Source organism: Condylura cristata, unplaced genomic scaffold (genome assembly GCF_000260355.1).
Source record: "Condylura cristata isolate star-nosed mole 26May11 unplaced genomic scaffold, ConCri1.0 scaffold00005, whole genome shotgun sequence".
NCBI classification, from domain to species: Eukaryota; Metazoa; Chordata; class Mammalia; order Eulipotyphla; family Talpidae; genus Condylura; species Condylura cristata.
In genome coordinates this window covers 19783869-19797813 of record NW_004567106.1, presented here as the reverse complement: position 1 = coordinate 19797813, position 13945 = coordinate 19783869, and the positions used below count along the sequence as shown (strand labels likewise).

Here is a 13945-nt window from a genome sequence, read left to right as displayed (position 1 = left end):
AAAGCCCCAATACTCATACATTGAAAAACACCTACAAATCAATAAAAGGGACAAAATAGCCCACTACAAAGTGGTCAAAGGTGGGCTCTCCCTGGTGGCACAATGGGTTCAAGCACCGCATTATGAAGCTCTACAAAGCCACTGCAGCACAAGTTCGATCCCCAGCCAGGGAGCTGACCCACATAGCATGGCAGACCTCCTCAGACCAGCCCACTGCTCCCCTCAGCTGTGTACTTTGTCAATCTGTCTGCTCTGCTCCCCACTCTGACTCTGGTAAATCCTCTCACCCACCACACCTCCAGCCTGTACCCCAGTTCTGTAAGCATAAACAAATAAGTCTTAAAAAAAAGAAAAAGGGCCCTCCCTGGTGGCTCTGCGGGTTAAAGCACTGCACTAAGAAGCTTAAGCCACTTCCACATGAGTTCGATCCCCGCCTGCCCTGGAGGAGATCCACGTGGCATGGCAGACAGACCTCTCCTCACCCGCCTGCTGCTCCTCTCAGCAGTGTACTTCATTGATCTGCCTATTCTGCTCCCCTCTCTGTCCCTGGTGAATCCTCTCACCCTCCGCATCTATGGCCTGTACCCCAATTCTGTATGAATAAATTAAAAAACTTAAAAAAAAAAAGAAGAAAAAAAGTGGTCAAAGGTAATGAGGCAATCACTGAAGGAGAATCAAAAGGAGGCAGTCACTTAAGAAAAATCAAAATCAGCATCTGAATTGTGTTCATTCTCATTACAATTCAGGAAAACAAAAACAAAAGGGAAACACCTTCTTCAATTGCATGAATTTGGAAAAATTAAAGCTAATGACAGCAAGAATATAGAGAACCCAGAACTTCCACTGATGTTAGAACATAAATCATTGTAGTCATTTTACAGAACAATCCAGCAGAAACTTTGTATACCTTACAAAATCATTAATTCAGCTTCTAGATCAATACCTAAAAGAGAAATACCCAGGCCTCCAGTATGACATATTTCAGGATTTTTTTTTTTTTAAACTGCTGAAGGGGAACTGGAAAAAACATGGACATGGCCCAACACCGGTGGCTGTGAAATCAGGCTGCTAAGTTCAAAAGAGCCTTTTGTAATATTTTCTGTGCATATAAAATGCCTCTATTACATTCTATAATATATATTAAAAATTCCTATATATTCAGATATTTCCTAAAATATTTCCTTGAATATGTCTTATTAGGGGACCAATTCTAACTTCTGCTTTGGTTTCCTCTGTAAATTAGTCCAACACTCCTCTTCTGGTCTTTGTTACCACTATTTTCCAAACACAGCTACTTAAATCAAAATGTTCTCAGTTGTCTCTTAAATATTTCACATTAACTCCACTCTTGAATTCTGGTCGGCACTCTCTCATTTACTGCTCCTTTAGGATCAGGCCGGTTGTTGAAGGAAAGCGGCACACGTTGAACCAGTAGGCAACAGCCTGTGGAATGGCCACATGCTTACAAACAGAAAGTTAGGTCATGTTTGAATAACCTCATGTATGAAACAAGATCCCCACACAAGCACAAACACTCACTCACACACAGAAAGAAACATTCTGATTGGTAACAAGGGTCATTCCTGAAGGCAGAGGAGACCATTAACTGTTCAGTACCAAAAACATGTATTTATTACTAAAATAGTGAAACAGTACAAACATAATGTTAGTAAGGTTAATCAATTAACCTTAGTTAATTGATTCTCAGTTAAATCCCCAACTTGTAAGTCAGGATTTTTTATAAAAACTGGAAACACTGTAAAATTAAGTAGTTGATGTTATTAATACACTGTAACAAAATAACCCCACATACTAGAATTACGCACAAATTTATAATATGCCACTAACTAGATCTGACTATCAGTGTTCCTCTAATTTTTAGTAAGGAGTCTTTTAAAGATAATTCATTTCTTGGTAGCAGTAACTATGTTATAATGGTTAATAATTTTGATGAAAATGGGATTATATGAAGTTTTCTAAATAGTGATCTAAAAATTATGGATTCTAATAAAATTAATTCTAACTACATAATTTCAAGGTCTCCTGGTTTTGTCACTAGAACTTGGGAAGCAAAAGGACAATAAGAATCCTGTGTTCAATAATAATAACAGTTTCTTTATGAGGCCAATTGTAATAGAAAGTAAATTTAGAACTATGACAAATAGTTTCCTTCCTCTGTGAGACAAAAACCTGATAAAAGTTGAGTATGGATCTGTTAACTGGTTGATAACAATGTCTTTATGAACAGGAAGCACAACCTTTCCTGTTTTCTCTTTAAAACAAAAAAGTGGGAATCACATAATGAAGAATTTTTTAAAGAGATATTACAAGGCTTTAATGGAAATGCACACCAAAGCAAGATGACAAAGTGCCTCCAACGGGCATTGCTTTTCAAGCAAATCCTAAGAGGAGATGGTGACAATACTAGCAGGCACAGAGGAGAATCCATCAAAGGGGAAGAAATGTAGAGGGCACTGTGGAAAGGACCTGTTGACACAAGACTCACGAGGCACCACAGACTCACAGAACATCAAGGACCACGCTACCTGCCCAGTACTATCATCCCTTCACTTTCTCGATGACCAGAGAAGTGAAATGACATGCCCAGCAACACAGATGCGGAATTGAGACAAACTTGCTGTTTGGTATATTTCCCCCTGCAGGACTAGGTGCAGGGCCAACCAATGTATTGAACCACTAAGCCTTTCAGATGATGAAGGAATGGGGGGAAACTATAATTGCCACTCAGAGGAAGAATAACCTCCATAGTACCCATATACGGCTTTCACAACCCAGCGCATACATAGCTCATAAAACTTAACAACAGCTTCATTGGTCCCTTCCAACACTATCAGCAGCAGAAATACAAGGTCCAACCAGGTCTATTTCACAATGGTCACAATGTTTTCCACAGTGATTGGTCTGAAGCATGGGTCTAAACCCACAGGGTCGATGGGCATGTCATGGAAGGTAATGCAGGGATATTCAAATTTTAAAAATAAACCAGAGTTTCTTTTGCAATGCAAGCTAGAAAGATAATCGAAATTGACTCCTCCAGGGGTTTCCCTGGTGTGTAAGCAGGTTACCCCCAGCCAGTGAGGTGACCCACATGGCACAGCAGACCTCTCCTGTCTAGTTGACTGCTCCCCTCAGCAGCGAATTTCAATCTGTCTGTTCTGCTCTCCACTGTATCTGGTGAATCCTCTCAGCCTCTGCACCTTTGGTCTGTACCCCATTTCTTGAATGCATAAATAAATAAATCTTCTTAAAAAATCATTGATTCCTCCAGTGGTCATCTTGTCAATGGAAAGACCTCTCCTGGAAAGAATCTAAACAGAGGCAAGCTGAGCTGAGAAGTAGACAGTAAAGAAATGAGAGTTCTAATCTTTTCAGAGCCCCTCGATCCAGTCATACCTGATGATCCAGCGACTGGATGTTCCAATTATACAAACCAACACAGCACTAAGAAGCTAAAGTCACTTCAGCATGAGTTCCATCCCCAGCCCTAGAGGTGATCCACATGGCGCGTCAGACCTTTCCAGCCTGCCCACTGCTCCCTTCAGCAGTGTACTGATCAATCGGCTTTCAAATATGTGCAAATGATTGTATGTCAATCACTATTAATAAAGTTTGCAAAACAAAAAATAGATACAGCTTTACAAGGAAAAGCACTTTAATAGTATCACCCTCCCTCTGGAATGGAACAAATCTCAGAATTGCAGATATAATATGGAAGAAAACACACAGATCAAGGGTGGTGAGGCAGGAAGACAGATGGAGATGGGCACCTTGACAACATGCTTGAACTGTGCACCTGCTCTGGCCTACTTGTGGACATCTCGCTACAGGAAAATAATAATCCTTCCTGTTGCAAGAAGCAATAGTTGGGTGTCTATTACCTGCTGGTGGGCCCTACTGATAATAGGTGGTCTTTGATAATTTTTTTTAAAACCCTATACGATGAAGTCATTCCCATCTGGCTATCTTTGTTTTTTTGTTTGTTTGTTTATTTGTTTGTTTTAAAGATTTATTTATTTATTCATATAGAGTTGGGGTACAGGCCAGAGATGCGGAGGGTGAGAGGATTCACCAGAGAAAGAGTGGGGAGCAGAACAGGCAGATCAATGAAGTACACTGCTGAGGGGAGCAGCGGGCAAGTCAGGAGAGGTCTGCCATGCCATGTGGATCTCCTCCAGGGCAGGCGGGAATAGAACTCATGTGGAAGTGGCTTAAGCTTCTTAGTGCAGTGCTTTAACCCGCTGCGCCACCAGGGAGGGCCCTATCTTTGTTTTTAATCTCAGGATAAGTCCAAACCCTTAGGTTGACAAATCCCAGGATATAAAGGTCCTGAATTACCTCTAAAGGTAATTCATTAGTCACTATTCCCCACCTCCAGTCATATTTTAAATTCTCTTAATGGTCCTGCTATACATTAAGTGCCATACCACCAAGACACAAGCTGATCTAATATTCCAAGCATCATCAAACTGTCTGGTACAAATGAGTACTCAAATATACCTATGAATGAAAGAACTTGTAATATTGTGAATTATACTTCAGACAGGCAAAGACTTATCCCCAACTTATACAATATTTGAAGGAAAGATATCTGCTACTGAAGTTCTAGATTATTCCTTCTGCAGATAAGGAATTTTTATTCTTCCATGAAATATTCACCACATACCGAAAATAAAATGTAAAAAAAGAGATTTGAATTATTTCTAAAACAGTGACCTTTTCCCCCAAACATCCAAGTTCGATCTGGGCGAGTGAATGAACATAAGGATAAAAGAAGAACGTAGAACATTTGGAAGGGGAAAAATGGATTCAATTTTGGAGTTAAATTATTCAAAAATGTCTTGCTGCTCCTCCCTTGTGGTACAACAGGTTAAGGTGCAGCACTATGAAGCAATCTGCAGCCACTGTACCACAAGTTCAATCCCTAGCCAGGGAGCTGACCACATGGCATGGCAGACCTCTTCTGACCCACCTGCTGCTCCCCTCAGCAGTTTTTCAGTCAATCTGCCTGTTCTGCTCCCCATTCTGTTTATGGTGAATCCTCTCATCCCCTGTACCTCTGGCCTACACCCCAGTTCTTGTATGCATGAATAAAGCTTTAAAAAAAAAAGTCTTGCCAACCGTAAAGAGAGAAGTTGTGAAGGGAGTGGAGAGGAAGAAATTTAAAATGGCAGAAAGATTTAGAAGAACTCTACCACCTAAATGTAATACAGCATTCACAAACTCATAAAGAAAAGAAAAGCCCAGACAATCTTCTTTCTATATGCTTCATATGAAAATTACCTTGAATGGTGGCTTCTTTCCGTAACTTCTACTTCATGTGGAAAACTGAAAAACACCTCAGAAATGATCAAGCAGGTGTTTCCACAATACCAAACATCTGGGTGGGAGTTTGAAAATTGTATAAATAATCCAGATATTGTTAAATATCCAGACATTTAGTGTTGAAGCCAAGCTATTAGTTCTTTGTGTCATTCCCATCCTTCAAATGACACAAAGAAGCCTGAAATGCCGCTACTAGCTATTTTTTCTTCTTTATGTGCTCAATGGTGTCAAGCAGATTATTTTATACTTAATTAGGTGTAAAATCCAGAATATTTTACTGGGAAGAAACTACATAAAAGGAATCAAAAGTAAAGGACCCTGACTTTTCATTTTCCAAGAATAACTAGATTGAGGTGGTAAGCACAGCTGCTACTAACGTTCCCTCAAAAGAACGTTGGTTGGAAGGAACCAAGCACAAAGCTCTCTACAATATGGAGCCTTGGCATGGTTGATGGCAAAGACAAAGTGAAAGAATATCTTATAATACTGGCTCTCAGCCCTCACTGTAATTTAGAATTAGGTTGGAAGCTTTAAAAAAGCTTTTGAAAAAAATCACATGCCCTCCTCCTCTCTCTAAATCTTGATTGAATCAACCTGGGATGCACTTAAACATTAAAGATCCAAGTAAAAATATAAGAAAATCATTTTTTTTACTATACAGGAAGCTTTATTTAAGTAATTTTATAAAGAGAGAGAGAAAGGTATTAGAAATTGAGAGCAGAGGGTCAGCAAAGATGAGGCCAGCAAAGGCAAAATGTTTGGGGAATCACCTATGGCTAAAATATGTAAAGGGATGCAGACAGGGAGAGTGGAGGGTACCAGCAATATGTGCTTATTCTCCTAGAGTTGTTACCCATTATTTTAAAATGGGTTTAGAATATTCAATTTGCAGTGCCAAGACAGTCTGTAGGAAGAATTCAGGTAAAATGTGAATGAGTAGGAAGAGGAGCTAGACAAGCCTTCACAGGTAATTCAAATGTTTAACTGACATAGCCCAGTTTTATTTCTATTTATCTATTTTTATTGCTGTACCACTGGTGGACTGTGTAAATTTCAGGAATACAGCTTCACACCTGGATAAATGTACATATCACACCTACCAACATTATTCTAGTACTGTTCACACAGACCTCATTTAAACCAACTAATACCATATAGATTATGCCATGAAAGAGCTTCATATCTCACTTTTAAAATATGGCTCATACAATTTTTCACAAAATTGTGATTTTTTTTATTTTGTTTTATTTTTTGTAAATGCCTAACCTCATTTTGATAAGAAGTGGTATAAATGGTGCTATCCTTTTAAATGAAAAGCTGCAAAATCTTACAAACATTTGACACAAAGGCAGGCAATAAATATCAGCACAACAGCAACAAGTGAAAATTTCAGATCCTGTAAGTAGTGTATCATTTTAAAGTAGAAAATACAAGTAAATATTCGACAACCACTTAGAAATTTCAAATAAATTCAGCAGTTTAAACAAAAACAGAGGGAGAAATATCAACTTAACCACACATTAAAATATTTCAGCCAAGTGGACCTCCCTGGTGGCGCAATGGGTTAAAGCACTGCACTAAGAAGCTAAAGCCACTTCCGCATGAGTTCGATTCCTGCCTGCCCCGGAGGTGACCACATGGCCCTGCCCTGGAGGTGACCACATGGCGTGGCAGACCTCTCCTGACCAGACCGCTGCTCTCCTCAGCAGTGCACTTCATCAGTCGGCTTGTTCTGCTCCCCACTCTGTCTCTGGTGAATCCTCTCACCACTCCTGTACCTCTGCCCTATGCCCCATTTCTGTATGAATAAATAAAAATCTTTAAAATAAAAAAGAAAAATACCATTACCAGTTTACAAATAGTAAAAAAAAATTGGAGCCCATATAAACTAACCTGTTTACCCTAAGTTAAATCCCAAGCAAGCTACAGAGCTGGCACTCAAATTTAAGTTTCCTTCCTGAATCCAGTGTTTTTTCTCTCCATAGATTATATAGAATTTTTTTTAAGATTTATTTTTATTTATGTATACAAGAAATGGAGTCTAGGCAAGAGGTGTGGGGGGGGGGTGAGAGAATTCACCACAGACAGAGTGGGGAGCAGAACAGGCTGAAATATACTGCTGAAGGAAGCAGCTGCAAGACAGGAGAGGTCTGCTGGGTCATATGGGTCAGCTCCCTGACCTAGGCTAGAACTCATGCCACAGTGGCTGGCAATAGCTTGACAGAGCTGAGAACTTTAACCTCTGTGTCACCAGGGAGGCATTATATAGAAATTTTTAAGTCTGATAATTATGGCATGTCTTACAATATGATTTTAAGACAACCCAAATTTCTAAAATATTAAAATGTAAATATTAGAATAGTTGAAAATCAGTATCAATTTGTGATGCTACAAAGGGGGTTTTCCTAATGAAACCAAAGGCATAGGAGAAAACAAAAGAAAAAAAAATCATCAGAAATGAGCTTGGAAATTTTTTACAACAATAACAATATGGAAAAAGAAAATTCAAACTTCTGAAATTACCCTTCTCATTTTAAGAGCACAAGTTATTTTCTCTTAGTCTTTTTTTGTAATGTTTTTTCTGATTTATTTTTTTAAGCTTTATTTATGACCACACACAGAACTGGGGTACAGGCCAGAGATGCAGGAGTGGTGAGAGGATTCATCACATGAAGAGCAGGGAGCAGAACAGGCAGACTGAGGAAGTACACTGCTGAGGGGAGCAGAGGGCAAGACAGGAGAGGTCTGCTATACCATGTAGGGTCACCTCCCTGGCCTGGGATAGAACTTGCGCCAAAGTGCGTGCATTGAGCTTCATGGTGCTGTGCTTTAACATGTTGTACCACCTGGGAAGGACCCTGTTACAGTCTTAGAGTTATTTATATAGGTGTATATACAAACAATTCTAAAAAATTTTCCTCTCTGTTTAAGCACAAGGAGATGTGTTACAAACCTTCAAAATGTTACATATTTTAATATAACATTTATTTCATGGTTTCCCAAAATTTGGCAAATCACCTTTTGAAAAGTATTTTTCACTATTTGTCAAAAAATTTTCATCAAAAAAAATTTTTATGATTTATTTATACATACAGAACTGGGGTACAGGTCAGAGGTGCAGGGGCAGTGAGAGGATTCACCAGCGACAGAGTGGGGAGCAGAACAAGCTGACTGACAAAGCACACTTCTGAGGGTAGCAGCGGGCGGGTCATGAGAAGTCTGCTGCGCCATATGGGTCACCTCCAGGGAATGAACTCATGTTGAAGTGGCTTTAGCTTCTTAGTGCTGTGCTTTAACCCACTGTGCCATCAGGGTGGACCCCATTAAAATTATTTTAAAATAAGTTACTAAAAAGAAACCATCTTCTAAAGGTAGATACCATGTATATCTCAAACAGTATCAAAAAGACCCATACTATTACTACATATCTCCAATTTGATCAGCCTTTCTTCATTCCTCCCAATTACTAAAAACCACTAAGGTTCCCCATTACTATCTGTTATGGCATCTAAATTCAGTCCTTCCCTCATACTATATTTCACTTTCCTATTCCATGAACCCCCAACTAGATTCTTCTCTTCACAGAGTAGGTATTTGTCTGTGTATGCCTTTTATATTTCTCACAGCTTAACGTAGAGTGTACATGGCAGGCATGTTTACTAACTGAAGAAAGCTCTTGAAATCATACATAGAAAATGTAGTAAATAGGCCCTCCCTTGTGGCGCAGCGGGTTAAAGTACAGCACTGAGTTCAATTCCCACCTGCCTGGGAGGTGACCACATGGCGTGGCAGACCTCTCCTGACCCGCCTGCTGCTCCCCTCAGCAGTGTACTTCGTCGATCTGCCTGTTCTGCTCCCTGCTCTGTCTCTGGTGAATGCTCTACCCTCCGCATCTCTGGCTTGTACCCCAGTTCTGTATGAATAAATAAATAAATCTCAAAAAAGAAAAAGAAAAAGAAAATGTAGTAAATAAAAAAAGACTTAATAGACTATTTTTATAAAACTCAGTTTGGTTCACTACTATATTCCCAGAATGAAGACCGTGCCGTGCACACAGTAGGTACTCAACATATATTTATTGAGTGAAGAAACAATTTCTTTAAAGATAGGGAGTTCTTGTAAAAGTCATTCTCTTTTTTGTAACACCACAAAGATGCATGAAGAGACTATAGCATCTTCCTCTCTTCGTGTACCTAAAAACTGTTTATATTCATTCTGCTAACTTGAACTTGTCCAATATAAGGGATGTTATTAAATAAAATGAACCATAAACAAAACAAAACTCAACTGCACCTTTGTCAATAATCAAAGGTCCATGACAAGTTTAAGGGATATTCCTTCCAACCTACTTTTGCAACCTGCTTCCTGGACTCATCTTGAATTTTGTTCTAATGGCAGGCTTGTTAGCAGATTACCGCACATGTGGACAACTCAGCTAGCGCTGGAAGAGTCCTAAGTTCCTTAAGAAAATGCGTCAACACAGCAGCAAAACACAGAATATGACCTTTAGCTTTGCCACTCCCATTTGCAATCTGAATTTTACTAACACTTTAGAAATGACCTCAAACCCAATCCAGCAACTATGTATATACTTTAGAGGCAGTACACAGTGATTAGGTATGACAGGAACCTACAAAGAAATGTCCCTCAAGTCATCAACCTCAATCTCAGCACTAATCACCTCCCATTACTCATCTTAAAATGGTAAGAGAGGGACAAGATACAGACTCTTAAGTAATAGCAGTGACAAATTTTCAATTATCTCCTGAAGGCCTTTCATTCACCTCTAACTTAAGCTGCTGGATTTATTTAAGCTACTCACATGTATTAAATTAGATACTTTTTAAAAAAGATTTATTTATTTATGCATACAGAGCTGTGGTACAGGCCAGACATGAAGGGGCGGTGAGAAGATTCACCAGAGACAGAGCAGGGAGCAGAACAGGCAGATGTAAAAAGTACACTGCTGAGGGGAGGTGCAGGAGGGTCAGGAGAGGTCTGCCGCGCCAAGTGAATCAGCTCTGGGGTGGGGATCGAACTCATGCGAAAGTGGCTTTGGCTTCTTAGCTCTGTGCTTTTAACCCACTGTGCCACCAACAAGGACCCAAAATTAGACACTATTTTAAGAAATATCCTTTGTTATTTTAAAAGGGTTAACCTTTTTTTATATTCTTGTGACTGTCCAATTAAATTTTACTGTATCGATATTAAGATTAACAGAATACACTTTGAAGGTTGATAATTTAGAGAATTAACAGTGTATGTATCTATAAAATCACCTTTCTCCTTGCTTTCCTGGTGAACAATAAATACAACCAGAAATTCTAAATTTTGAAGCAGGTGCAGCAAACCTCACCTGTTTCACCCCCTGCTCCCTTCAGCAGTGCAGTTCAGTAGATCTATCTCTTCTGCTCCCTAGTGTGTCTCTCGTGAATTCTCTTACCATCCCCACACTACTTCTAGCCTATACCCCAGCTCTTATATACATAAAATATCTTTAAAAATAATAAATTTTGAAGCAATAAAACTAGACCTAAAAATAACTTACCTTTTAAAAAGTATAGAGTACACTAATGTAAATAAGCCCTCAGTCAAGTATACTATACAAAGTGGACATTCTATTATGTGTAAGTAGACACTCTAAGGTTATCACTTAATCTGTGAACAATTGACTAGGGGAGGACAGAAATCAGGGTACAAAAAGAGGAAAGTGATATTATAAGCAGGGCACTCTTGTAATAAAAGAAAATACTTAGAGAATTGGTCAGCATTTATTTAATAAACAATCAATATTGATAAGCATGCACTAGGTAAGACAATGGTGGATTTTAATCTGAAACCTGATGTGAGTCTCCAATTACAAGGAGCTTTATTACTAGCTATTGTAGAATTTTCCCATCAATTAAAATTCCTACTAACTAGTCAGGGGAGCATACTTTATTAATCTTTTCTTAAAGCTTTACAATCATGCTCACATGCAAAGGAACTGCAATGGTAAAATGACCCCGTCTCTTTCCTGTTGGTGACCACTGGCGGCTTCTCCATTCTAAGGTAACCTAAATGTAACCAATGTAACCTAAGCTTCCACAGATGGCCAAGCTCTCTGCTAATGCAGGGTGGCTGGGTTTGTTTTCAGGGTGGGTGCTAGAAAACACCAGGTGTATTTATAGAAGGCAGCAAGACTAGGATGGAGGGATGATGAAAGAAGAGGAAGTTTCTTCCATCTGGTAGAATTGACTGTGGTAAGATCTGGCCTCCAAAGCTGGGTTCCACTCCTAACTCGCCAACTGTGAGCTATCTAAACTAGTAAAAAACCTTTCTGACCTGTTTCCTTATGTATAAAAATGTTGACAATGCTCCTGGCTTGGGATGATTGTCAGACGAAAACAATGGTGTATGTAAACCCTGGGACGTGGTAAGCAATCAATAAACAGCAACCTACAGTCCCATTCTCTGGTTGCCCAGAATTATACTTCGAAAATCACATAGATCGCGGTGTTAAAAAATAAAAGGCCCAAGCTAGAAGGCAGAGAAAGACACGATTTGGGTGGACTGGGTGGAGGCTTACTTATTTACCAGAGTTCGAATATTGATAAGGAGTGGAGGGTGGGAGGGGTGGGGGAGGGGCCGGATCAAGGGAGGTGCACATGGAAAAAGCATCAAGTATAAGCAACACTAACAACAAAAAAAAAGAGCTCCTTTATGTACGAAGGAAACAAACTTAGGAAGCTGCGCATATCCTGTGAACCTTCACGGTAGCCTCAATTAAAGGCAAGAATACGTAGCGTCAAATGGGACACACACAGTCCACAAGCCACCTTGTCAATCACGCTATTTTACGAAACCGTCCTCAAACCCGAGGCTGTTCTGCTTCCAAGCCCGCTCTACTGGTGCCCAAAAGCCAGAAGCGAGGAGCAGAAAGGAATGGAAAAGTGAGTAGGACTGCTACAATGACTGAAAAACAAGGCGGTGGATGAGGGGGCGGGGTAGTGCAATGTGGCAAAGAAAAGACCAGCGAGCCTGAAAGACCGCGCTTCACAATGAGGGCGAGGAGAGACTGCGACAAGCGCCGACGCCAGGTCCCCAGTCGGGACTGATGGCTAGGCCGAGGGCGCGAAGAGCGTGGGAAGACGGGAAGCAGCCTCGGGATGAAGTGCGAGGGTGCTGCTGTGCTGGCAAGCCAAGGGGCACCGAGCAGGTGCAAAGCCTCCAGGCAGGGAGAAAGGGGGCTCGGCATACTCACCGTGTAGAGTAGGTTGAGCGCGCACAGGCAGTTCTTGGAACACGCGAAGCCTCCGCAAACCATTTTGGAGCCTTCTGGTTCCCGGCAACTGCAGGTAAATTTGGCTCCAGCAGAGCCTTCGGGACAGCCTCTTTGTCCTTGCGTTTGGGGCCTGGCCGAGGCGAGGCAGCCGCACAGAGAGGGGTAGAGGGCCGAGGGCTGGGGCTGCAGTGCGCGGCGCGCCCGCGGCTACTACTCGGACCCGCTCTCCAGAACCTGCGGCCGCCGCAGCGGGAGCTCAAGTGGGAGCCCCGCCCAATCTCCCCGCCTCGCCTCGAGCGCTGATTGGTCGCAGGCGGGGAACAAAGGTAGAAATATGCAAATAAATGCGCTCCGCCGGCCGGGATCCGGGAGGGGCGGGCCGAGCGGACCTGAGGAGAGGGGGAGGGGCGCGACGCCGTGGGGGAGGAACCGGAGGCCTGAGCTGGTGACAGCCGCCTCGCAGCGGTTTCCAGGGGAGCAGGTGAGGAGAAGAGGGCGGGGCCGGACGGAGATCCGCGCAGGCGAGAAAATATGACAGCACCCCTGTTCTTGGCCCTGGCGGATGACGTGGCACCATTTTGAACACGATTTTAAAATAAAACACCTGGCTTTGAATGAAGGAAGGAAGCAAGAGATAAATGAGGGAATGTTAAAGACTTAAAAGAGCTTGCAGTGGAAGCAGATGTGGGAATGAAATCAGTGGAAGAATAAATGGAGAATGAAATCTCTGCTTGTCAAAATAGGTGAAGTACGTGGCCTGCAAACAAATTAGCCTACATGGATTTGCAAAATACTAATAAACTTTATGAATACGTGAGTACAAAAGAAAAGCCTATTTGTGTCTCCTAGTTTGAAATTCAGTAAGCTTCTCTTTACAAAGATGAGCTGTGAACATTTTTCAATGACAGTCGCCCCGACAGTTAATTCACAATCACTTTATTGTGTACTGTAGGAATGAAACTCGTTGCTTTTCCTTATACGGTAGGATATTAACAAAATGTCAAGCACTTTTTTGTATAGTACCTGGCACAATAAGTCAATAAAAGTCAGCTAGTCTTAGTAGGTCTAACAGTGTTTGAATACCTAGTGTGTTCCAAGTGCAAACCTATGCCTGTCAGTTTGGTTATGTCATCATATTTGCTATCAAGAAAAGTTTCTGATAGGGCCTCCCTGGTATGGTAGGGGTTAAGGTCTCAGCACTATCATGCTATAGCCAGCCACTGTGGCATGAGTTTGAACCCAGGCCAGGGAGCTGACCCATGTGGCTCAGCAGACCTCTTCTGTTTCTCCTGCTGCTCCCCTCAGCAGTGTGTTTCAGTAGATCTGCCTGTTCTGCTC

At 41.2% G+C, this 13945-nt stretch overlaps 1 protein-coding gene across 1 annotated transcript in view; it reads right to left on the bottom strand.

The window, feature by feature from the left end:
- Positions 1-12875, bottom strand: part of TSPAN13 (tetraspanin 13) — a 32341-nt gene extending 19466 nt beyond the window's left edge. Inside the window, exon 1 of the mRNA XM_004676738.2 lies at positions 12587-12875. Coding sequence (XP_004676795.1) covers positions 12587-12649 — 63 coding nt within the window. The 5' untranslated portion in view covers positions 12650-12875. The remainder of the gene's footprint in view (positions 1-12586) is intronic.
- Positions 12876-13945: the final 1070 nt, after the last annotated feature.